This window comes from Rhodofomes roseus, assembly GCF_022264815.1.
Source record: "Rhodofomes roseus strain CIRM-BRFM 1785 chromosome Unknown C8Q71scaffold_4, whole genome shotgun sequence".
Taxonomy (NCBI): Eukaryota; Fungi; Basidiomycota; class Agaricomycetes; order Polyporales; family Fomitopsidaceae; genus Rhodofomes; species Rhodofomes roseus.
Window position 1 is genome coordinate 1926151 of NW_025952960.1, and position 20538 is coordinate 1946688.

Genomic DNA, 20538 nt, shown 5'->3' on the forward strand with positions numbered 1-20538 from the left:
ATCGTCAACGAACGACACTCATACCATCGCTACATCATAGATGCATACGCTCATGGATAGGGGGTTCTCTTCCCGCTCCATTCTTACCTCCTATCCCGTACCTAAGGGCACCGAGCGCGAGCTGTAGCGCCCATTTGCGTTAACACTCTCGAGGCTCATATACAAACAGGTTGGCCTATCTCTGCTTGCATACGCCTTCTTGCTGACTATTAGGTTCAGATCGAATCGTGATTGACCGTCGCAGTATCCTTCGCCACGCTGCCCCGTCTGCTGGTACCTCCCGCCGAGTTGCCTACAAACCACCGATCGTGCGCTACGGGCGGCGCGCACCGCGAGTTTTCCTCCTCGAATACGCACGGAAGCATCGCTGACGCAGAAGTGGAGGCAGTAACTCAGCCATCACAAACGTATGGATCGGGCGTTGGTCGCTATCATTAAGCAACGCGGCGCTGCCATGCTTGGCGGCTTGCTCCAGTTGCTATCGACGATCATCTGGAGTCGTCAACCAAGATATGTTCGGGAATCGAAATAGAGCGGATAGATCTGTAGCTTGTGGAGGAGATTACATTGCTGCGACAAGGGTTGAGCTAAGAGATCTCCGAGTCTCCTGGTTGGCACGAGGACTGCAGTTGCAGCGACCGCTCGACAGAATGTGAAGGCAAGCCTTCAATCATTGAGCCTGAGACATTGGACGCTGATCACGTAGTACTAGCACTCAGGTTTCAACTTTTTACCATTGGTGCAAGACAGTTGTATTCAATGATAATGATGCAGATGGTCGTGGATCGTACTAACTTTAAGGCACTACGAGTTGACGCGTGCCATGGCCATGGCGCTTACGCGGTTAGTCGCGTATCACGTGGGCGTGTATTGTGGCTCAGCCGCCGCTTGCTGGTCAATGTCAACACTTGTCACTTGCTTCCAATCGTCTCAGTCTACGACCACTCTGTGCACCCTCTTGTCTTACTTCGATATCTATATAAACACTGCACTATGGAGAAGAAGTGCGCTTCCAGCTCCATCGTTCTTGCGAGTCTCGACCCACCAGATTGTAAGCGCAAGCTTCAGCGGCCGTTCGCATTCACCAAAAGCAAGCTCAGATACGAGCAGGTGCGTCAGCATCCAGGTTCCGGCATTTTTTGTGTCCCTGATTTGCTTCAGGTTGAGGGATACTTGACTGTCGTAGAGCCCTTCGAGGTGCTGCCCCGCCTCCTGGTACCTTCTCGTCGAGTTGCTTACAAGCCGCCAATAATGCACTACGGGTGGCGAGCCCCACGAGACTTCCTCCTTGACTACGCACGGAAACACCGGTTGACACGTCAATATGGTCGGCATCTCAACGAATACGAACGCATGGTTCGAGCATTAGTCACTATCAACAAGCGATGTGGCTCAGCTATGTCCGAAGACTTGCTGAAGCTGCTATCTACGCTCATCGGAAGCTTGGAGTCCTGACTACGATCGTCTCATTATACTCAAACTTCGATCTGAAACGGAGAGATCTACCTTCGGAGGACGAGATCGAGTGTCTACGACAGGCGTTGGACCTCGAGGGCCCTCCTGGATGGCTCCTGAATCGTGGCGATTGGCGTTGGACACGATGGTGATGTTGAGACATCCCCTTCTCACTGTGATCACAGTGCTCGCCTAATAGGGCATGACGGTAAGCCCTCTATCGAAGCTTACAATTGTTCGATGTTGATTGCGTTCATGAGCACAGCCGTCTGACCTTGGTCAGGACTGCCCGACTGTATTTGCGTTTGCACGTCCCCGGCCTTAGTCCATCCGCTCATGTATACATACGTTGCAATTGGTTTACATCATAGATAAGTTATCGAATTTTGTACTATTTGTATTAACATCGAGATTTCTGTGAACCTCGGGATGTTGGGATTTCGACATCGGCGTCACAATACATCGCGTTACCATTCCATTCTCTGACCACACCGCCGCTTGTGTAGACGGGTTTGGATATCGATACGATGTCGCGCAGCTTGTCATGCCTCGGCTTCGCCACCTACGGCGCGGACAACGATCATTTGAACATGAACATATATACATTATCCTCGTGTCTATGCGCAGCTCTCCACATATTGCATATACGCCTGCACCATGCTCATTCATAGCTTAGCATCGTGCTCTACTTCGTGCCTTTGGCGGCGCCGGCCTTCGCACCTGGCGCAGAGCTGTTGGGAGGAGTCGCCGGGCTTGCAGCTCCGGCAGCGGCGTTACGCGCGGCCGCGCCCTGAGCGCGCGCAGCGAAGCCACCTTTGCCCATGTCGCCGCCAGCTTTCGCCTGTCAACGGCAAGGAATATGTGTGTCAGAGGTATCACAGCACAGGCAGTCGATCGACCTATGCCCACCTGACCGGCCTGGATGCGCGCTGCGTCGCTCTGGCTCGTCTTGGCGCCAGCGGCACCACCAGCTAACGAAGATCAGAGTCATGTCAGTGTTTGTGGCACGGTAGGAGAACAGCGACGCTTACTGGTACGGGATCCGTGAGACGGCATACTGAATAGCTTGAAGGAAGGCAGAGCAGAGATACAGTGTATGGTTGTCGCGGTGAGTGAGTCGACTGCCTGCCTCTGCCCACTCTTGAGTGACCCTTCTTATAGGCTCGACGCAGCCCGAGAGCACGATTCGCCGTTGGACGACCACTGCTGTACCCCACTCTGCCGATACGGCTTCGCTCGCACTTCATTATGGCGGCATGGGTCGCTGCGTGAAAGAGCGTCCGCTGGTCAGACGACGCCGGGCTGTACTTCGACGAAGTCGGGGCTGTCGGTCCCAATTCATGAGTGCCGAATGCTGTAGTCGCCGAACGCTGCCGCAAGATGGAGGGACCTACTAAGAAAGAACGATATGAGAGGTAGATGACGGTTCATGGTATAGTCGAGGTAAGGAACACAGTCCGACTCACTATTGATAAGTTTATTGACTGAGCTGCAAAGGTATGAAGTCCTCAAGTAATTGGACAAGGTTCGCTCGTGCAAGGAATGTACCACATACATCACGTCAATCACGCTGTTCAGAAGTGAACTCACTCCACGAAGTGAAGTCCGGGCCGAAGCACCTATATCGGTTCTTGTCTATCGTACACACCTGGCAATCGTACGTCCGCAAACAAGTGCGGGCTATCTAGGAAGGGCGATCCCGAGCAACGTGTGCGCACGCGACCGACTCACCGGTGCATGTCGTCCGTGCTCACGCCGTAGAGCTCCCACATACTGGGCGCGCGCAGGTCCTCCACGCCGTCCATCGATGTGACGGCCTTTCCCTCGTCGTTCTGCACGAGCTGCTTGCGCTGCGATGACGACATTGAACGGTCAGCGCCACCTTATCCGGACTGAGAGCATGACAGTGCTTACCATCCCCAGTGAAATCTTGATTGCCTTGGAGAGCGGCCCGGGCACATACTTCTCAAGCTCGACGTCCCCCGAGCCCCCTTGCTCAGATTGTTCGATGAGCTTCAGGATGTTCTTCACAGCCACGTCCGCCATGTAGTGCGAGTTCCTCCCTGCGTTGTTTGCGCCATATCCGTCGACTGCATCGCCCACTGCGAAGAGGTTTGGGTATGGTACGTGCACGGGCTCGTCTCCCTCGTTTTGGGCGCGCTTGTCGGACAGGCTGAGCCCGCTGAGCGCTGCTTGGATGGACTCCGTACCATCCGACATTGCAGGGACAGCAACTTGCATCGTCCGTGCAACGCGCGTCTGGCCCTTCTTAGAGCCCTCAGAAATCAGTGCCTCCGGAACTGCTTGCGCCATGAGGCCTGTGTTCGGTACCTGGCCCGTACAAAGGAGCTGAGAGCCCGAATGTAAGTGCTGTAACAAACTTTGCGCATGGTGGAGGGCTACTTACGATGAGCTCGGCACGGACTTCTCTCCCGCTGACTGTTCGTACGACGCGCTCCCTCTTTCCATCCGGGTTGATGACAGTCCTGCCCTCCTTCACAGAGGCAAGGTCGAGCCTATCGCCGAGGATAGTCGGAATGTCGAGCTCAGTGAGTGTAGACATAATCTCGTCGTGCATGCCCTTGACGAAGGTCGGCAGAAGTTGTGCACGTGAGTGTAGGAGGGTGACATGCTTGGACGGGAACCGCTCCTTGATGTCCGTCGAGTACTCTGATTCAACGAGAAGGGGTCAGTGACTTCGTTGTGCAGCAGTATGGCAGGTACTCACGAACGCCGAGCGGACCTCCGCCGACGACGAGAATACTGAACGCGCTCTCGATTCGCGCCCCGAACCTCTGCAACCAGCTGATTCCCTCTGGCTTCGTCCCTTCGTAGGAAGAGCTTTCCGCGTCAACCACAGCAGTGGGTGTCTGGCGCTTGCCGACAACATCCTGCGCCATCCCCTTCGTAACCGCGAACACGTCCGGGTCATTACCGACAGGTCCCCAGAGGTTTATGGGCGCAGGCAAGTGGCTCCCAAGTGCGTACAGCGCGTAGTCGAAATGGAGCTTCCGCTCCGGTTCCTTGATGCCGTGCTCGGGAAACGCGCGTGAGAGCGTCAACGACTTCGGTGAAAGCGACGTGATATGTGCATGCAGGAGCACAGTTTCTGCGAGCGACGTCGGGTCGCGCAGAGTCAGCATGGGCTGGTACGGGATGAACGCCTTGTGTTCGTGTCCAGGAACTACGGCGAAGCGCGGAAGGACGTAGAGATGGTTGAAATGGGTGTTCCGGTCAATGCAGACGACGCGCCAGCCCTTCGGGAGCTTCTGAGAAAGAGTACGAGCAGCATGCGCCCCTATAACGCGAACGCGAACGGTGAGCTGCTTGGAAAGTGTGGCGCGTCTTTCAGCCACTGGCACTCACCTCCATACGACAATCCGAGGACGACCACAGTCTTGTTCAGTGCTGTAACCATTGTTCTACCTGTTATTCGCTCGCGTTTGAACTTTGGAATTCAACCAGGGGGTGAATGTAGAGCCCTGGTCGCACGCGCGCAACTTGTTTTATTGCGGACCAGGTCCGACGTGTGCGGTCTGTCAAGGCACAGTGGAACGACTTGAGTTCCCATGAATTGGTCAACATTATGACCCGCGTGCCGGGAGCCTTGCGCATCTTCTGCGGCATGGGGAGGATTCGAAGTCGGCGAATGCAGGCTGGCGAATGAGAGACAAGACGGAGAGGAGGCCGAGCGTCCGGAAGTGGCTGAACATATTATCTGATAAGATCCTGGGGCGCGGCAATCAATGATATCTGATAAGATTGCTAATAGGGGCGTCGGCCGACGCACCTCGACCCCGACCAAACTCAAAACACTCGAGTCTACTGCAAACTCGACCGTATGCTCTCTGACTCAGTGACTGACTGTTCATCGTCATCTTACCTGGCATAGATGTGTGGGACAGCAGCTGAGTCAGTTGGTGAAACCGCGGGACCGCACTGATGATTCGAAGCACTGAACGTACGTTACTGTAACAGCAAACATCGGCGATGGCAGGTGCACCAGGCTCTCGGCCGACGCGGGGTCGACAGTCATAGCAGTAGAGAAGGGAGGAGCCCCGGAATTGAGACAAACGGACGTCGTACCAGTACTCTTCAAGTTTGCCGTCAAAGTTACAGCGGATTCCACAGATGATCTGGCAATCCTGCGACTGACGACGCATCAGGCCGGGGACTGACCTCCGCAGTCTTCATTTGTGACGTGGTAGAGCCGTAGCATAGGCGAACGATGTCGCGACACATGTACGAGCCATGATCATTCTGCATAACGATTTCCTAGTCACATAGAATCAGTGCCGCGTTCCCGGGCGGCCCAAAATCGTAGAATCCACATATACAGTGCCAACGTACAACTTTACATCAACAGTGAGAGCACGCACGATAGCACATTGTCTGAAACAACATTCCAGGATTGAGCTATCGTCTCCTCCAGATTATCCGTAAGAAGAGTACTCACCAGCCCCGATGCCTGGAGAAATGTTTTGAACGTTAGACGTATTCGTAAGCTGACTTGCATTGCCCAAATTTCACTGCTTTGTACAAGGCTCAATTGACGGGTCAGGACTCTGGATATTCGAACGACTGGCTGTTCATACTTTCGCACCAAGACATCCAGAACATATGTTCAGCTTGTGTTCACCATTCGATATTCAGCACTGGGAGGATGTCCATTGCCAACGACTCGGACGTCGGGAGCCTGCCAGCCGAGCGGGCCGCCCGTCGGGCCGTACATAACAAGCGCCAGCCACAGATCTAGACTCAGATTCGACTCAGGCACGGTGGCACTGGCAAGTCTGCGGCTGTCCAATGGCCCGCTACATACTAGGATGCCCTAACTTACTACCACTGCAGCAGACGTAGTAGGTCTCGCGATCGTGCCAGACCATGCCGCATGAAAACTCCATCCAAGTAAGTGGCCCGCTTGACGTTAGCGTAACTTTGGACGTTCCGTCGCAAAACCGGGTTCTATATTATGACCGTAGGAAGTGCCGCCACTTGCGTTCTACATATATGAGTCTTGCGCGATCTCCGGGTGTCGCACCGACGAACGACGTAAAGCGGTGGCTCAAAGGACAAGGTTCAGCTCATCTCCGCTCTCACAGGGTCAGCCCCGCAAAACCGCCGCAACACTAACTCTGACTCCTGAGTCTACGCTACTTACAAGGTGCACTCAGGCTAGCGGCCCATCAAGCGACGTATGGCCTGAAGATTTGGCATAACATCTTCAACATCGAGAGAACAGCATCCCGGACGTATATGCAACGGCTCGTCAAACAACTCCCTCTACAATGCCGTAGGCCGATCGCCAGCAATACAGTCAAATCACGTCCGCCGATCATTCGTGACTCCTAGATCATGTACCTTGGAGCGTACGTGTACCGCAGAACGTATCCGATCGCGTCGGTGAGCCCAGGACATCGCCCACGCTGCCTTGGAATAGCAGGACTGTACGTACTAGGATTACATCCTTGCCTATCTTCCTTCTCCTTCCGGACTGGCACGTCAACCGCGGACCGACCGCGAAGACGAAGTGCGGTATGTCACAGTAATTTGAATTTTTTCTGGATCGTCTGACCTGTCTGAGTAGCGGAACGCACACATATTGGGCTCGCTTTGTCTCCGAAATGAATGCCCACGAGCGATTGTCTGACGTCGCCCAATGCGCACGCCGCGCATCCCACTCATGGCCAACGGCGGAAACCTCGCATCGAACTCTGCAGAATGACGGATTCGACGATCTAGCTCAGCCATGGCGGGTATAAAACGAAGGCGGTCTGACGACCTTTCCTCAGCACTAGCTACATCCACCACTCACCCACCACCGCATCCTACTCTTCAACACCCTCTCAATTCAACATGCCCCCCTCGAAAGGATCTCGTTCCAGTGCGTTTGCTCACCTTCCACCTCTCCACAAAGCCACTGACAGCGCGCTCTCAATCCAGCCGGCGGTGGCGCTGGCAGCAAGATGTCTGGCTCTGACGCATCACGCGTACAGTCCACCCAGGTGTGCGCCGCCGCTCGCCCTAACACCCGCTTATTGTCTCTGACGTTGGTCTGCGATGTAGGCGAAGTCCGGTGGGGAAACGGGCAAGAACAGCTTCCCCGCCCGCGCCCAGAGCGCCGCTGCCAAGAACGGCACGCCCGCTTCTGGCCCGAAGGCTGGCAAGGGAGGAAAGGCATAGTCGCGTGCAGGGCGGGATGGCGAGCGCGTATTAGCCTTATGGGTGTCTGCGCCCGGTGGAAGGTGTTCGATGGTTCGAGTCGTTGAAGAGATGTTGCATTCGCGCGCGTTGTATGATACGAAAGTGTATAAAGCCCCTTCCTCGCTATGTGTGGCACGGTCTGCCGTTGAGGGTTCAGCATCGCATGAACAGAGGTATCTCATTGATTGATCATCTCACTTTTTCATTAATATTCAGCTTCAAAAGGAGAACACGAATGGCGCACAATGAAGTGACTCGGTGAAGGAGGATTGAACACCATCGCACGGATACTTATTCGAGCCGGCGCTTCGCACTGTTCCCGTCCTACAACACTAAATCTGTTAGTCTGACACAGCGCGCAAAATCCACCAAATCAATGAAGCTCTGCATGCTAATAAGAGAATAACGTCTGACGAGGTGAGGGTATGTATATAACAGTCGCATCCTCGCGCGACACTGAAGTTGCGCAGCCACCGACGCGTCTGCGACGCGACGCGAGCACGTGGCGCGGCAATCTCCGACTTGTCCCAGATCGCAAGGAGGTCGTCGCTCAGGCTGCTCGCCCGGCGGCCTTCGAGGCTTTGTGACTTCTCAATACACTACCGCCGTGTGCATTGTCTGATGATGCCATCTTCAACCATCTTTGCTGCAGGAAACGGAACTCGCAACCGGACACTACAAGATCCACTACGACGTTGTGATACGGTCGTTCTGCGAGGCAAGATTATATCTTTCTTTGGAATGACATTGATAGTCCAACCTTGTCTCTGACGTGTTTGATTAGTGTCCGTATTGCATTGCTGCGATCTGGAGAGGCTCGAGTCAGCTTGAGTCTCTTTGCTGCAGCTGGCTCCATCATGATATGCCTCTCCTCAGCAAAACACATCATACTGTAGGCGGAGGACTCGTCGGGCCTTGACTCAACCTTGACCCGTGCGTCGTAGCTCCTGCCAGTCGATTTCGGCCACTCCTTAGAGTGTGGCCGGAACGGGCTCGCCCCCGTCGGTAATTACCAACTCCACCTCTGCGTAGTCCCCAGACGCAAGGCCCATCGTTTCCTCGTTTCACAGCCACGGTCGATGGACTCCGCTCATTGAAACTCGCCAATCCCCAAGCAGTGCAGTACAGCCTCAATTGTCAGCCTACGACAACCTCACTGTCACAGTGTCGATGTCATGATACCGCTTTCAGTCAAGTCGGTAGTTACTGTGCTCCGGATGGTCGATCGCGGGCGTCGTAGCTTTGGACCGAACCAATGACTCGGAGGGCGCTCGTGGTCAGTAGAAATGATTTTTCTACATTGGCTGTTTCCTTCGCTTATCCGCCAGGCCCAGCAACATGTTGGCCACATAACAGCGCTCGTGTAGCCTGTTTCCGCTTGACATCAATATTGCCGCACAACAAGAGGAGACCGTTATACTGTTATCGTGCACACGAGACCAATGCTGCCGCGAGGCGTGCGGCTTCATAGAGTTCCGTCAACGTTCAGTAATCAGTGCTGGAGCACAGCCGAGGCGTAATTGACTTGGCAAACCTTCACCTCTGTACACGAGTCGCTTCACCGTATAAAGTGGGGAGCGGGCGTGTCCACTCATCAGAAACCTGATTCCCTAAACGACACCCCGCCTAGGTCGCCCTACTCACGACCACTTCTGACGATGGCGACGTCTGCACCGGAGGAAGTCCCGCCGCCGTACGCTGCGGCATTTATGTCCGAATAGTCAGTGTCCAGCAGGTCGGCGTTCGGCGCGTCCATCCTGACATCTTGGTGCTGCCTCCAGTTACGCAGCCAATTATTGCACTGCCGCGATCTGCAGTAAGGGACTTTCTACATCTACCATTGTTACGGGGGTCTCACCCGATTCATTCATCAGCATTGATCTTGTACGAACATACAATCACCTTTCTCGAGGAAGTGCGGCACTTCTGGCATGGCAGACTGACCGGAGCCAGAATCTTGTTCTTCACGAACCGTTATGCTCTCCTTTTGTTTGCCTTGTTCAATCTGGGCGGAATGGGCCATATGGACACTGCAGTAAGTGTTCCTATGTAGACTACTTCGTATCAAAGCTGAGTAAAGTCACTAGAAGTAAAGTACAACATTCGCTGTCGATCTCGTGGCTGACGCTTTCATAGTTGTGGAGGTATCAGTGTCTTGATCAATATTTTCTATTTCATTCTCTACGTTACAGAGTCAGGTAGGATGAACTGCGCCAACAACAAGGTTAACCCTGACTTTGCCTATGTAGTATTCGCCGCCCTGCGAGCGTTTGCCATCAGCGGATACAATTGGCCAGCGGCGCTGCTCATCTTGGCGTTCGGATCCATCACGATCTGGAGTAACGTCGTGAGTACCCGGGGGTTTGTGCTTTTTCTGCCACATGCTAACAGCCTGCCCGCAGTACCTCATTGGTAAGACCACCTACTACGTGGAAAGCTATGGGAGCGTAGCGGCGTGCGCGAACACGCTAGATATCTCGGGGAAGTCCTACCACATGTATGTCCTCTGACATCCTGCTGCTACTTGACTTGCAATTGACGAGTCATTTGTGCAGATGTACGTTGTCGAACTGGCGGGTGCTCATGCATGCTCAAAGCTCGCTACACAGGCCTCATTCTGGGTGTTGTTAGTACCGTTCTCTCCGACGCTCTCGCGATGGGTATCACTTGGTGGAGAACATGGGGAATCAAGAAAGCTGCCGATGACGCTCGGATATCGACACCGCTAACGACCGTCCTGTTGCGAGATGGTAAGTCTGCACCCTGCTCGTTCGTCCAGTGCTCTCATAATCGCATCGAGCAGGCTCACTGTACTTTGCGTAAGGCGTCCCCGCACGCGCAGTTGGTACTCTACTGACTCGACAGCATATTCAGCGCACTGGCAGCTCTGAGTATCGCACAAACATTCATGCAGATCTATGATGGTGTGAGTCAAGGATACTCCGTTTACTTCGACCATTACGCTTATTGCCGCTCATTCTCCAGGACATCGACTATTTGTCGTACTTCCTCACTCCGTACGCGTATGCAGTCCTCATATCTTCGTCAATTACTAACACACAACATACGACCCCCGCGACCGCAGGCTCCCCGCCATCTGCATCTCCCGCTTCCTCCTCAATCTCCGCTCGAGCTCAGGCTTGTCGCAGCTCGCGTCTGCGACGGCCTCGCAGTCGGAGACGACACCAGTCGGGACCCTGCACTTCGCTCACCGCGTCGCTGGAAATTTGGGCAATATGCTTGGATCGGATGATCCGGATAGCTGGGACTCGGAGCTTGAAGAGGAGCACAGTGAAGACTGGACTGAGGCCACTGAAATGACTAATATACAGGCGTGATGCGCAGAGTACATAAGAACGCGATACCGGCGGTTGAGCAGTGGTAAAGGTTGCTTGTGCCTCCGATCTGTTGAAGCCTTCATCGCTTCTTCCATCTCTCCAAGTCTGATGACTTACGATGACGTTAACTTGGCCTATACCGAAGTTAGTATACTGATCAAAAGCAGCTGTCATTGTGCTCAGGTTGGAGATCGATATCAGCTTCCCCGCGGCTTCGGACAGAGGCCTGCCATTGAACCCATCTACTTGAAGGCTGTGGCTGAAAACGCGGTAGAGGTGAGTTCGCCATTGCCACTTGCCTCTAATTCGCGGCTGTCTGGCAGTTTCTCACTCGATCCTCTCCGATACTTTGACCCTATCCCTTCTTCCTGATGCCGTGAGGTTTCACCTACCCGCTATGTATAGAAGAGGTCACTGCCTGCAATTGCAGCCGATATTCAATTATTGTCCTGCGTGTTGTTGGTGATCAGTACAGCGCGTGTGGACAGACAATCGCACAACAAGTGTCTCATGTTCGACATCAAACTCTTCAACTGGTGCCCCGCACAAGACGTCGGCTGAATGGCTCGTAAGGTTCGTGACAGTCCTTCCTTAGAAGTTCAAACGTTCATCTCCTGCAGCTGTCTGTGCGCGGCTGAATCAACTGCGTATTGCGGTGGCGCACGTAGAGACCTGTAATGGCGTAACTTTGACCGACAGATGCATGATCCTTAGGTCATGTATGGCATGCAGGTGAAACAAGCTGTCCAGAGCTCTTCAAAATTCAGCTACTGGCATACCGTAGACAACGAGGCGCACAGCGCGCGCGCTATGCGTGCACTTGATTGACTTTGCGCGCTTTTTTGCTCTCGTTTATAGGTACGAGAGCGGGCGTTGGCCCGGACATTCGGCCCTACGCAAGACTGCACGACAGCTGCGGACGATGGCGACCTTTGAACCCATGGAAGTGCCGACGACTTACGGCGTGACGTACATGTCCGAAGTGTGAGTCCCAGACCTACACATCACAGCGCCTGTCTTTGACTGCTCTCAGTTACGTCGCCGGCTTCTGCACCATTTCGATCTCCGGTGAGTTTACGTGCTTTGTATCACAGTACTGTACTCATCTCGTATTGTTCTCAGTATTGATCGTATATGAATACATCATCACAATCGCGGACGAGGTCCGTCATTTCTGGCACGGAAGGTTTACGGGATCCAAGATTCTATTCTTCATGAACCGTTATGCGCTCCTGTCACATGGGGTACTCAGTCTAGGCACGACGGTATCCCTCAACACTGCAGTATGTCTCCGGCTCTCTCGCTGGTATTTTCATTTTGGCTCACCAACGTTCAAAGGGGTAATTAGGCCACGTTGCTATACCGATTTACTAATGGCTGACGCAATTGCAGTTGCGCCGATGCCACTGTTTTACTCAGCCTTTGCATATTTATCTTGTATGCCACCGAAGCAGGTGAGATTGTGGCCGTGACGAGCCAGCATACTTACAAACCGCATCAGTGTTTGCTGCCATGCGAGCCTTTGCAATCACTGGCTACAACTGGCCAACGGCGCTTTTCGTTCTGGCGCTCGGCTCGATTCCAGTTTGGGCCAACGTCGTGAGTAGTGGACGCGTTGTGATTTCACTGCCGCTGAACTCGCGAAGTATCTAATCACCAGGACTAGGTACTTCGTGGAGAGATTTGGGAACGTGGTAGCATGCGCAAACACGCTGGATGTCTCCGCCGACTCCTACTTTACAGATCATATACCAGCATACTATTCAGGTAATACCAATCACCTCCTACCAGGATTACCTCGGTAGGCCTCGCATCGTTGCAAACATGACTCACATGTTGCTATCAGCGATCATTGTAGGTGCCCTTGGCAGCATCTTATCTGATGCTCTCGTGCTCGTTATCACCTGGTGGAAGCTTTGGGGGTTCAAGAGAGCGGCGGATCGCGCACGGGTATCGACACCCCTCGTAGCCGTTATTCTCCGAGATGGTACGTCCGTTTGCTTCCTCCTCCTACACTTCCGTAACAGAGAGCCGCACACTAGGTTCGCTGTACTTCGTGTAAGGCGTATGTTATCGATTTGATGCTGTGCCACTGAGCGGGTTTTCCGAAAGTGCATTAGCGGCCCTGAACATCGTACAAACACTGGTCCAGATTTATGCAAAGGTCAGCGTTAACCTCTCTGCCATCGTTAATATCTAACATACCCTCAACGACGCAGGATACGGCCTATTTTTAACTCCGTACGCATGAGACGAACGCTTGTTCCCCAAGCTGAGATTGGTAGTTGACGTTTCTTCACAGGCTCCCGGCCGTCTGTATCTCGCGGTTTCTTTTCGACCTACACTCCAAATCAGGCTCGTCAGTGCTCGCAACAACCGCTTCCGAATTGGAGACAGTCCATAGTGGAAGCCTGCACATCGCTCCGATTGGCCGTATTGCATGGGACAGCGAGTCGTCGGTGGCCGCAACCAAGGCTGCAAGCTCTCTACGATTCGTCCGCACGGACATCAGGCCAATGTCTCCTGGTTATCAACTCTCAATTTCGCTTACCACGGACCAATGCGTTTCTCGGATCCCCCACCCCGTACCTCGTGATGGGGGCACCCCGGCTCTGACGAGAAATGTTGCAAATAAACAGTGCCATGGCGGCTTATTGTAAGCTCGACGTGTCTGTAGCTTGATGCACTACGAGCGCTATACTATGGTCATGGCTCCCTTCGAATCACGACTCAAAGTCTGGGCCAACGATTGCGAGCAACGGCGATCATGAGGCCCGGGTTGGTAAAGCCCGTCGTTCTTCGTTCGATTGAGGTCACCATCACAGTCACCTCCATTCAACCTCGCCGCATCTTCCCACTGTCGACTTTGCCTGGTTTGCTATCTCAATAATCCCTGGCGCGAAGTCGCCTCGGGCCATTCTATCCGACGCCATTGTCCTCGGTATTACGTGGCGGAAGACATGGGCTATCAAGAGGGCGGCTATGCAAGCTCATGCGAAAACACCGCTCGTTACCACGTTGCTACGGGAAGGTGAGTCTGCTTGCATTCTGGAGCTTCTAACTACTATGTCTCAATATCGCTCAAACCTTCGTCCAAGTATATGATAGTGTGAGTCATATGGTATCTTCGAGTACTCAGCGACGCGCCCATTGACCCATGAATCGATCCGTCAGGGCTTAGACTTCATGTCATTCATGTTGATACCGTCAGCATTCCCGTGCCTACTGACTTGCATGCACTCAGAGTCACCAGACCCTCTTTCTGTAGATTACCACCAATCTGCATGTCGCGGTTTCTCTTCAACCTTCATAGCAGTACTAAGTCGCAGGAGTTCATGTCACTGAGTCTACCGGAGACAGACGGCAATGACATAGCTCCGGAGCTGGGACCGCTCGAATGGAACGTCGAAGTCCACGATATGACTCATAGTTACACCAGTGCTACCGATGTCGATGAAGGAGTATCAAGGCCGAGACATGGTGCGGAATATACATCTTTCTGAGCCTGTTGTGTCACATACGCGGACAGGAATACAAGGAATACCAGCAGTCCGTTGCAACTTCGCATTCGGGTTTGACGATTGTATTGCACATCATCGGTAGCGTTTACGTCTTTTCCCTCCCTCCATCGAAGGCATCAAGTACCCAGACTTCAGCTGGATCTACCGGAAATCAGCCATTGTTCGATTGGAAGCATGCAGGAAGGGCGGCCAGATCCACCGGCATTCGTTGGATCAGACTCCCGCGGTCGTGCTCTGCGACCATTCGTGTTATTCCTGAACAGATCTCCTGGCCTTCCTGCGAAAGCTGCTCATAATCGTTGACAAGACGACGACCAAGCTTGGCGTATTCTGCCTCGAGGTCGATGAGGTGATTGAAATGAGTGACGCTACCACGACGGTGAGTGGAACTAACCATCCTGTATTTGTCATTCAACAGACCTTCGATTGCGTATATGCAGAAGATCCTCAGTCGCCTCCGACAACAGAGTATTGCGCCCGAAGCGCACTTCTTCTCTGACGCCCTCGAACCTCTGCGTAATGCGATGCAGAATAGCCTTGGAACGACGTTTAGACACAACGCAGGATAGGACTTATTGGATCAATCAAGCGCACCTGCTGGAGCTCCCCAAGGACGTCAACAATATCTTCAAGTTGGGATTTCTTGCCTGATGTCGAACTCTTCAAGCCCGGTGAATTCATGACTTTGCTCTTCTTCGCCTCGAGCTCCATATAAGACGGTATTTTACTAGGCTTAACTATGGTCAAAAAAGAGGTGAGTGAGAATGGATTACTATTACTGGATAGCACCGTCCTATGATAAGTGTTACCTTTGTGCTTGTCAACTTCGTTGGATCTCAACGTATGATTCGTGGAAGCTGCGAGCTTCGCAAGTGCTTCGCTGGCCAGAGGGGATGGCGACGATAACCTTTGCTCAACGCTCGGCGTGAATGTTACGCAACGCGCAGTCTTCATGGTCGATCCTGTGCACTTCACAGCACCAGACTTGCGGTAGGGGGTCGAGGCAGATAATTGAGGAGGATCGACCAGAGTGTCTTCGAGATCGAGTTGGAGTGCCGGAGATGGCTGCCTGTTCGGGGTTGGGGGCACTTCCCTACGTTTGTCGGGCGTATCGTCGTGCGTAAGATCAATCGTCTCCACTCGAGGCGCAGTGATAGACCGTTGCTCCCTGGACGCAGTTGAAGTCTGCAAGACCCACAGTCATCGTTGTAAAATTGAACTAAAACGACTATCGCATACCTTGTGGTCTACTGCCGCCTTGTCGTTGCCATTAACCTGATTTGAGGTAGTGAGACAGACAGGATGATATGTATTGTGAATGCGTGTGACCACCTTGTCAGCTTCCGATGTCATGGTTTGTCGCTGCCCAGTCGTTCTTGGTTGACGCTCTGCAGACGCATCGGCAGCGTCGAAACGACCCTCGTCAGACTTGTGGGGGATAGGCTGCTTTGCGTTACCGTCGTCGACAGCTTGCTTCGTCATAGCTAGCCATGGCATCTTGTTCGACTTTTTTCCGCTCGCGGCCCCAGCCTGTACGCGTAGGTAGTACGAGGTATCGCGCAGGACGAATGATCGCATACCTTGCGATTCCCGCCAGCGCCGTCAGTCACTTGCGTGGCATGAGCAGCATTCGTAAGCGGCTCAACGAAGGGGTTGTTGGCTGCAGCAGAAGATATGGCCGACGCCTTCATCGCTTCTACCACAGGCCTTTCGACCACAGTGACACTCGGCTTCGATGGTTTCGTCAGCAGGTTTGTGACCTCTTCCTCGTCCTGGAGATCATCCGCGCCCACGGGGACATCGTTGGTCGAGACGCGGCCGGGTTCACTACCAGGGACTACAGTATCAGAGACGTGTGACTGATCCTCCTTCGCAGTCGCCCTAGTGGTACGTGTCCTTCGTGCAGGGGCATCAGCTACCTTGCTCTTGCCGTTCTCTTTCTTGCTACGCCGGGCGACCTGTGTCGGAGACGAATGCGAACGAACATCCGATGCTGCAACGCTGCCGGGCAATTCGTCGTAGTCAAAGGCATCCCTGTTGGAGGGTGGAGATGATGCCTTGTCCTTCTTCGCGCGATATCGTTGGGTCGTCCGAGAGGCCGCAGTGATATTGGGACGGAGGACACGTGAGTCCGTCCTTCGCTTCCGTAGCGTTGAACCTTGATCTGTGTCCCCGCCATCGCCGCGCGACTTCTTGGCTGGTGGTTCAGCGCCGTCGTGTGCCGACCCAGCGTCCGGGGAATCGTGGTCTTCGTCCACAGCTGCTCTCTTCCTCTTTGACGTCTTCACGTGAGCAGCCTTCTTGTCCTCGACGAGAGGTTGAGCTTTCTTGCGAAGCTTCGCCTTGACTGAGGTCTTCTCTAGCTTGACTATAGGGACAGGCGACGAATTGTTCATGACTGGAGGGGTTCAGCGACGCAGATGCAAACCAAACAAGATGACACACTATGATCGCCAAGTTCCAAGCTCATCGGGAGAGGGACAGCTTTGCCGGAAACCTTCGCATCTGTAGCCGCGGACGCGGGTCGGGTTCCGTCCGTGTTTGGAGTGCGTTCAGTGAGAATATCGTTTCGAGCCCGAGCTGAAGGAGCGGCAGCTTCCTTGTTTACGAGCGCACGTGGTTTGCGGTAAGCCTTGGCAGTGGCCGGACGAACAGGCGAGGGAGCAGGATTCTCGCCGATAGCAGAAGTGAGCCGGGCAGCAGTAAGAGATGCAGAATCAAGACCATTCGCAGCGTTTTGCTCGACCATAGGTAAAGGTTTCCCGGCGTCAGACGACAGGGCATCCAGTGTAGCGATACCAGGCGAACTAGGTTCTTGCGGTCGGAGAGGCCGACTAGCAGGCGGTTTCGTCGGGGTAAGAGGTGCCGCAGTGGATTCTAGCTGGGATCTTGGCGGAGTTACGAATCTGTTGTCAATGGGCTCGTCGTCAGAACAGTCGGGGCTGGGAAGAATAGCGCGCGTCTTGTTGCCAGTACGCCGGCGAGCAGTCGCCATAGAACTAGCAGAACCTCGATGACCGACTTCCTCGTCGTCGGAGTCCAAGACGCGTCTAGCAGCACCAAGACGAACAGGCGGAGTAACTACAAGTGAGGAAACCTTTCGTCCGTTGGAATTGTTGTGACTCTTCGTCGCCTTAGCCAGCTGAGAGACCTTCGATGCCAAGGGTACGTCGTCGGCGTCCGACGCCTCAGAGAGCTCCTCGCCGCTAGCACCAAAGGCATCGTCGCGCATCTTCTTGGATCGAGTTCGGCCGAGAGGTTTAGCAAGCTTGCCGGCAGTGGAAGTTGACACCTGAGTAGGAGCAATATCTGTAGCATCGCTGGCCGCCTTTTGGTTAGACCTTGTCTTATTACTCTTCGCGACGGATACCGTTGACTGAACCGGATGCTCAAGAGTCGTAGTTGAGGGTGTCGTAGGTTTTTTGTTGCTAGACTCGTTCAACTTGATCGCCAGATCCGCGGTACGAATATCCTTGGGCACAGAGATCACCTTCAGAGCAGCAGCCACTTGGTCTTGAACGCCAATTCGGGGTGATGCTACCGACAGGTCGTCGCTGCTTTGATTGGTGTGGTAGACTGCGAAATGAGCGTCAGCAGCGGCCGATATCATGAAATGCAACGGTCATAGACACGTCCAGAGCACTCACACTTCTCCACATTCTCGATTCGCTATGAAGATAGCGTGAGTCAGGTATATCGAAACGGGCGGGGCGTGCGCACCTCTGACTGGCTGAGTTCCTTAACCGGTCGGCCTTGACCATCGAAATCGAGAACAGCCGGAGACCTTGCCAATGACAACTTGTGGGGAACGTCCTTGAGCAACCTCCCCTAGTTGGGAGTTCAGTCGCGTAACGAGTCCACGTCGGGAGGCCCACGTACAAGTCCCCTGCTTCGAACGGCGGAGTAGAACCTCTCGACGTCGCCGTTCGCAAGCGCGAAGCCGACTCGATGTGGGGAAGCTTGTGTACTCTTCACAGGGACCTTGCCAATGGCCGGAGGAGTCTTCACGCGAACCTCGACGGTAGCGCCTGCTGCTTGTCCTGGCGTGACCTCGATCTTGCTGATAGTGTTATATGCGATTTCTAACGCTTCACACTGGTCATCCTGCACGTTGCGTCAGGGTTACAGACATTCGACAGTCGAGGGCACGATCATATAGTCAGTTAGAGGCTAATAAAGCGAATTACTCCCTCACCCCGATGAGAACGTTGACCAGAAACGCCTTTTGGTCGACAAATAGCTTGTCGCACTGCTTGGTTTCGTCGCATGCATTGACTTTGTCGACAGAGAACGGCTGCGGACTTGAGTCTTCGTTAGCTTCCGCTGGTAGGAAACCGACGTAGTCGACTCACAAGGCAACGTAGGCCGCAGCGAGCACATCGACTATCTCCCTCGACGTGTCTTCCCATTCGTTTGTTGGTACACGCTCCAAGAGCTTCGCAATCGTCTGTCCGACGCTGGAGTGCTCCGATTGTTGCGGCGAAAGGAACACTGACTTGATATATGCGGCGCGTTTGACGTGACCGGAGGGGGAGTCCTTTGCTGAGGGCAGGATACGAGCGAACAACGTCAGGAGCGACTCCAAGGCTAGGTAATCTAGGTGACGGACGTTAGGTACGGCATGAAGGCGGCAGTCGCATCACTCACCTTTGGTGCGCCAAATCATGCTCCCGAGACGTTCACTGTGAGTACGATAAGCCGGGCTCATCTAAATTGCGAAGGCCACTTACCCTCCAAGCACTGACTTGTCGCGAAGCTTTTGCTGATTATGAGTGTGCGAGGCAGCGGAGTCGGAGAGCAATGTGTACGCCTGCATTGGGGTCGGTCAGCCTTCGCAGACCTCAAGGAAGCGCATATATGCGGTCAGAGTACGCACCGTACACCGCAAGTCAACAGACTGCATGGGCGCAGAAAGCGAGAAGCATATGTCGCAAAGCGTCGGGTACAGAGCACTTGCAATGGCGTTCTTGGCCGCAGAGCTTTTGTTCTTGTCTGCTTCGGTCTATGAGCTTCGCATTCGTGCGATATTTGAACCCATCCTTGCCTGATTCACATTCGTCCAAGAGATCCTTGAGCGAATGTCAGCACCTGCCAACCAGTGGACGAGCGCAGCCAGATGCGTACCAAAACGCCAGACAACAGACTCGTCAATACATCTTCCCACTCCCGCTTCTCCTCCAGTAGTTGTTTCCCGAGCGCCGTCAAGACCTTCTCGTGATATATGCAGTGGAACAACGCCGAGGCGAAATGTAGCGCAGGCAGCAGATATGTCGAGAATATGGGAACAAGAGGTTGACGAAAACATTTTGCCAGTTTCTTCTTGCCATCGCTAGGGTTCTGCAGCACGAAGCGAGCTCAGCGTAGCAGAGAATCAGGCGGGTGTCATACTGACCGCGGCGAGCAATGATATGATCATCTGTATCACTTCGCTGTGTTTGGCTTTGTCCTTGCATCTAGACTTCGATATTGCCTTCCTAAGGTCTTTTACACTTGTATCCATCGTACCAGGAGGGTGTGATGAATAGAAGAATGAAGGGGTCGATGGCGCAGTCGCGATGCCACTTGGGAGACCAAATGGAGGAGGGCGCGTAGATCACGTGACCGAGATTGACAAGAATCATTGACGACTGTCACAGCCTCCTGTCACACACGCGCTCTCAGGCTGTTCGAGTTTGGTTCTGCGTTTTGTCTGCGTCGTTCACTGAAACATAAACTGCTCGCTCATACCAGGATACCAGGTGGGCCGTTCGAAGTCGTCAACGCAGCAAAGCACCCAGTATCACGTAATGTTGCGTTTATTCATCTAGAGATGATTATATCACGTTCTCCATTATCCGCGCACTGTGGACGATGCGAGTATTTTCCCAATCTGTGCTACATATCCTTTTTGAGGCCATCTTGATTGAGTAAGTTGTACCTCTGCTAGGCTCAACACGGCTTACCACACGGACGCCGCGCTGAGCTTTCCTTCCGCATACACAACTTAAGCTATAGTGCTCTTCAACGACTGGTCTTCGAAT

General features: G+C 53.7%; 7 protein-coding genes across 7 annotated transcripts; 4 read left to right on the forward strand and 3 right to left on the reverse strand.

The window, feature by feature from the left end:
• The first annotated feature begins 535 nt into the window (after window positions 1–535).
• C8Q71DRAFT_439036 (uncharacterized protein) lies at window positions 536–1607 on the forward strand. Its single transcript, XM_047918546.1, has 3 exons — window positions 536–658; window positions 713–1110; window positions 1162–1607. The coding sequence occupies exons 2-3, from the start codon at window positions 760–762 to the stop codon at window positions 1453–1455; spliced, it is 645 nt and encodes a 214-aa protein (XP_047782564.1). The 5' UTR covers window positions 536–658; window positions 713–759; the 3' UTR covers window positions 1456–1607.
• A 533-nt stretch (window positions 1608–2140) lies between these two features.
• On the reverse strand, window positions 2141–2511 carry C8Q71DRAFT_854952 (uncharacterized protein; the record flags this gene model as incomplete). Its single annotated transcript, XM_047927126.1, has 3 exons — window positions 2141–2296; window positions 2365–2426; window positions 2487–2511. The coding sequence occupies 3 exons, from the start codon at window positions 2509–2511 to the stop codon at window positions 2141–2143; spliced, it is 243 nt and encodes an 80-aa protein (XP_047782565.1).
• Window positions 2512–2825: 314 nt separating this feature from the next.
• On the reverse strand, window positions 2826–5209 carry C8Q71DRAFT_743382 (iron uptake cluster protein). The gene is made up of 5 exons (XM_047922886.1): window positions 4822–5209; window positions 4184–4753; window positions 3863–4125; window positions 3370–3804; window positions 2826–3305 (listed from the first exon to the last, which is right to left on the reverse strand). Exons 1-5 carry the CDS (start codon window positions 4871–4873, stop codon window positions 3183–3185), a joined length of 1443 nt encoding a protein of 480 aa, XP_047782566.1. The 5' UTR covers window positions 4874–5209; the 3' UTR covers window positions 2826–3182.
• Window positions 5210–7311: 2102 nt separating this feature from the next.
• On the forward strand, window positions 7312–7638 carry C8Q71DRAFT_854954 (uncharacterized protein; the record flags this gene model as incomplete). Its single annotated transcript, XM_047927127.1, has 3 exons — window positions 7312–7339; window positions 7399–7460; window positions 7522–7638. The coding sequence occupies 3 exons, from the start codon at window positions 7312–7314 to the stop codon at window positions 7636–7638; spliced, it is 207 nt and encodes a 68-aa protein (XP_047782567.1).
• Window positions 7639–9317: 1679 nt separating this feature from the next.
• Window positions 9318–11320, forward strand: C8Q71DRAFT_890845 (uncharacterized protein; the record flags this gene model as incomplete). Its single annotated transcript, XM_047928653.1, has 9 exons — window positions 9318–9379; window positions 9796–9857; window positions 9909–10006; window positions 10062–10156; window positions 10291–10409; window positions 10463–10478; window positions 10534–10585; window positions 10645–10676; window positions 10745–11320. 9 exons carry the CDS (start codon window positions 9318–9320, stop codon window positions 10995–10997), a joined length of 789 nt encoding a protein of 262 aa, XP_047782568.1. The 3' UTR covers window positions 10998–11320.
• A 588-nt stretch (window positions 11321–11908) lies between these two features.
• C8Q71DRAFT_743429 (uncharacterized protein) lies at window positions 11909–13693 on the forward strand. The gene is made up of 10 exons (XM_047922887.1): window positions 11909–11981; window positions 12031–12065; window positions 12120–12281; window positions 12389–12451; window positions 12499–12596; window positions 12644–12764; window positions 12844–12984; window positions 13040–13055; window positions 13110–13161; window positions 13217–13693. Exons 1-10 carry the CDS (start codon window positions 11920–11922, stop codon window positions 13232–13234), a joined length of 768 nt encoding a protein of 255 aa, XP_047782569.1. The 5' UTR covers window positions 11909–11919; the 3' UTR covers window positions 13235–13693.
• A 2184-nt stretch (window positions 13694–15877) lies between these two features.
• C8Q71DRAFT_439295 (uncharacterized protein) lies at window positions 15878–20049 on the reverse strand. The gene is made up of 13 exons (XM_047918547.1): window positions 19911–20049; window positions 19643–19855; window positions 19563–19587; window positions 19395–19510; window positions 19249–19328; window positions 19166–19200; window positions 18871–19114; window positions 18714–18819; window positions 18398–18622; window positions 18239–18346; window positions 18166–18187; window positions 16964–18094; window positions 15878–16916 (listed from the first exon to the last, which is right to left on the reverse strand). Exons 1-13 carry the CDS (start codon window positions 20016–20018, stop codon window positions 16003–16005), a joined length of 3327 nt encoding a protein of 1108 aa, XP_047782570.1. The 5' UTR covers window positions 20019–20049; the 3' UTR covers window positions 15878–16002.
• Between the last annotated feature and the right edge of the window lie 489 nt (window positions 20050–20538).

What these genes read in the sequence shown, in the direction of transcription:
- C8Q71DRAFT_743429 (XM_047922887.1), top strand. Translation starts at nt 11,920, where the DNA reads ATGGCGACCTTTGAACCCATGGAAGTGCCGACGACTTACGGCGTGACG. An exon ending in TTCCAGTTTGGGCCAACGTC is followed by an intron (nt 12,597 to 12,643) that starts GTGAGTAGTGGA and finishes GAACTCGCGAAG; the next exon opens with TATCTAATCACCAGGACTAG. An exon ending in TATACCAGCATACTATTCAG is followed by an intron (nt 12,765 to 12,843) that starts GTAATACCAATC and finishes TGTTGCTATCAG; the next exon opens with CGATCATTGTAGGTGCCCTT.
- C8Q71DRAFT_439036 (XM_047918546.1), top strand. Translation starts at nt 760, where the DNA reads ATGATAATGATGCAGATGGTCGTGGATCGTACTAACTTTAAGGCACTA. An exon ending in GCAAGCTCAGATACGAGCAG is followed by an intron (nt 1,111 to 1,161) that starts GTGCGTCAGCAT and finishes GATTTGCTTCAG; the next exon opens with GTTGAGGGATACTTGACTGT.
- C8Q71DRAFT_743382 (XM_047922886.1), bottom strand. Translation starts at nt 4,873, where the DNA reads ATGGTTACAGCACTGAACAAGACTGTGGTCGTCCTCGGATTGTCGTAT. An exon ending in CCTCGGATTGTCGTATGGAG is followed by an intron (nt 4,754 to 4,821) that starts GTGAGTGCCAGT and finishes TTCGCGTTATAG; the next exon opens with GGGCGCATGCTGCTCGTACT. An exon ending in CGGAGGTCCGCTCGGCGTTC is followed by an intron (nt 4,126 to 4,183) that starts GTGAGTACCTGC and finishes TCGTTGAATCAG; the next exon opens with AGTACTCGACGGACATCAAG.
- C8Q71DRAFT_439295 (XM_047918547.1), bottom strand. Translation starts at nt 20,018, where the DNA reads ATGGATACAAGTGTAAAAGACCTTAGGAAGGCAATATCGAAGTCTAGA. An exon ending in CTTGGACGAATGTGAATCAG is followed by an intron (nt 19,511 to 19,562) that starts GCAAGGATGGGT and finishes AGACCGAAGCAG; the next exon opens with ACAAGAACAAAAGCTCTGCG. An exon ending in CATGATTTGGCGCACCAAAG is followed by an intron (nt 19,115 to 19,165) that starts GTGAGTGATGCG and finishes TCCGTCACCTAG; the next exon opens with ATTACCTAGCCTTGGAGTCG.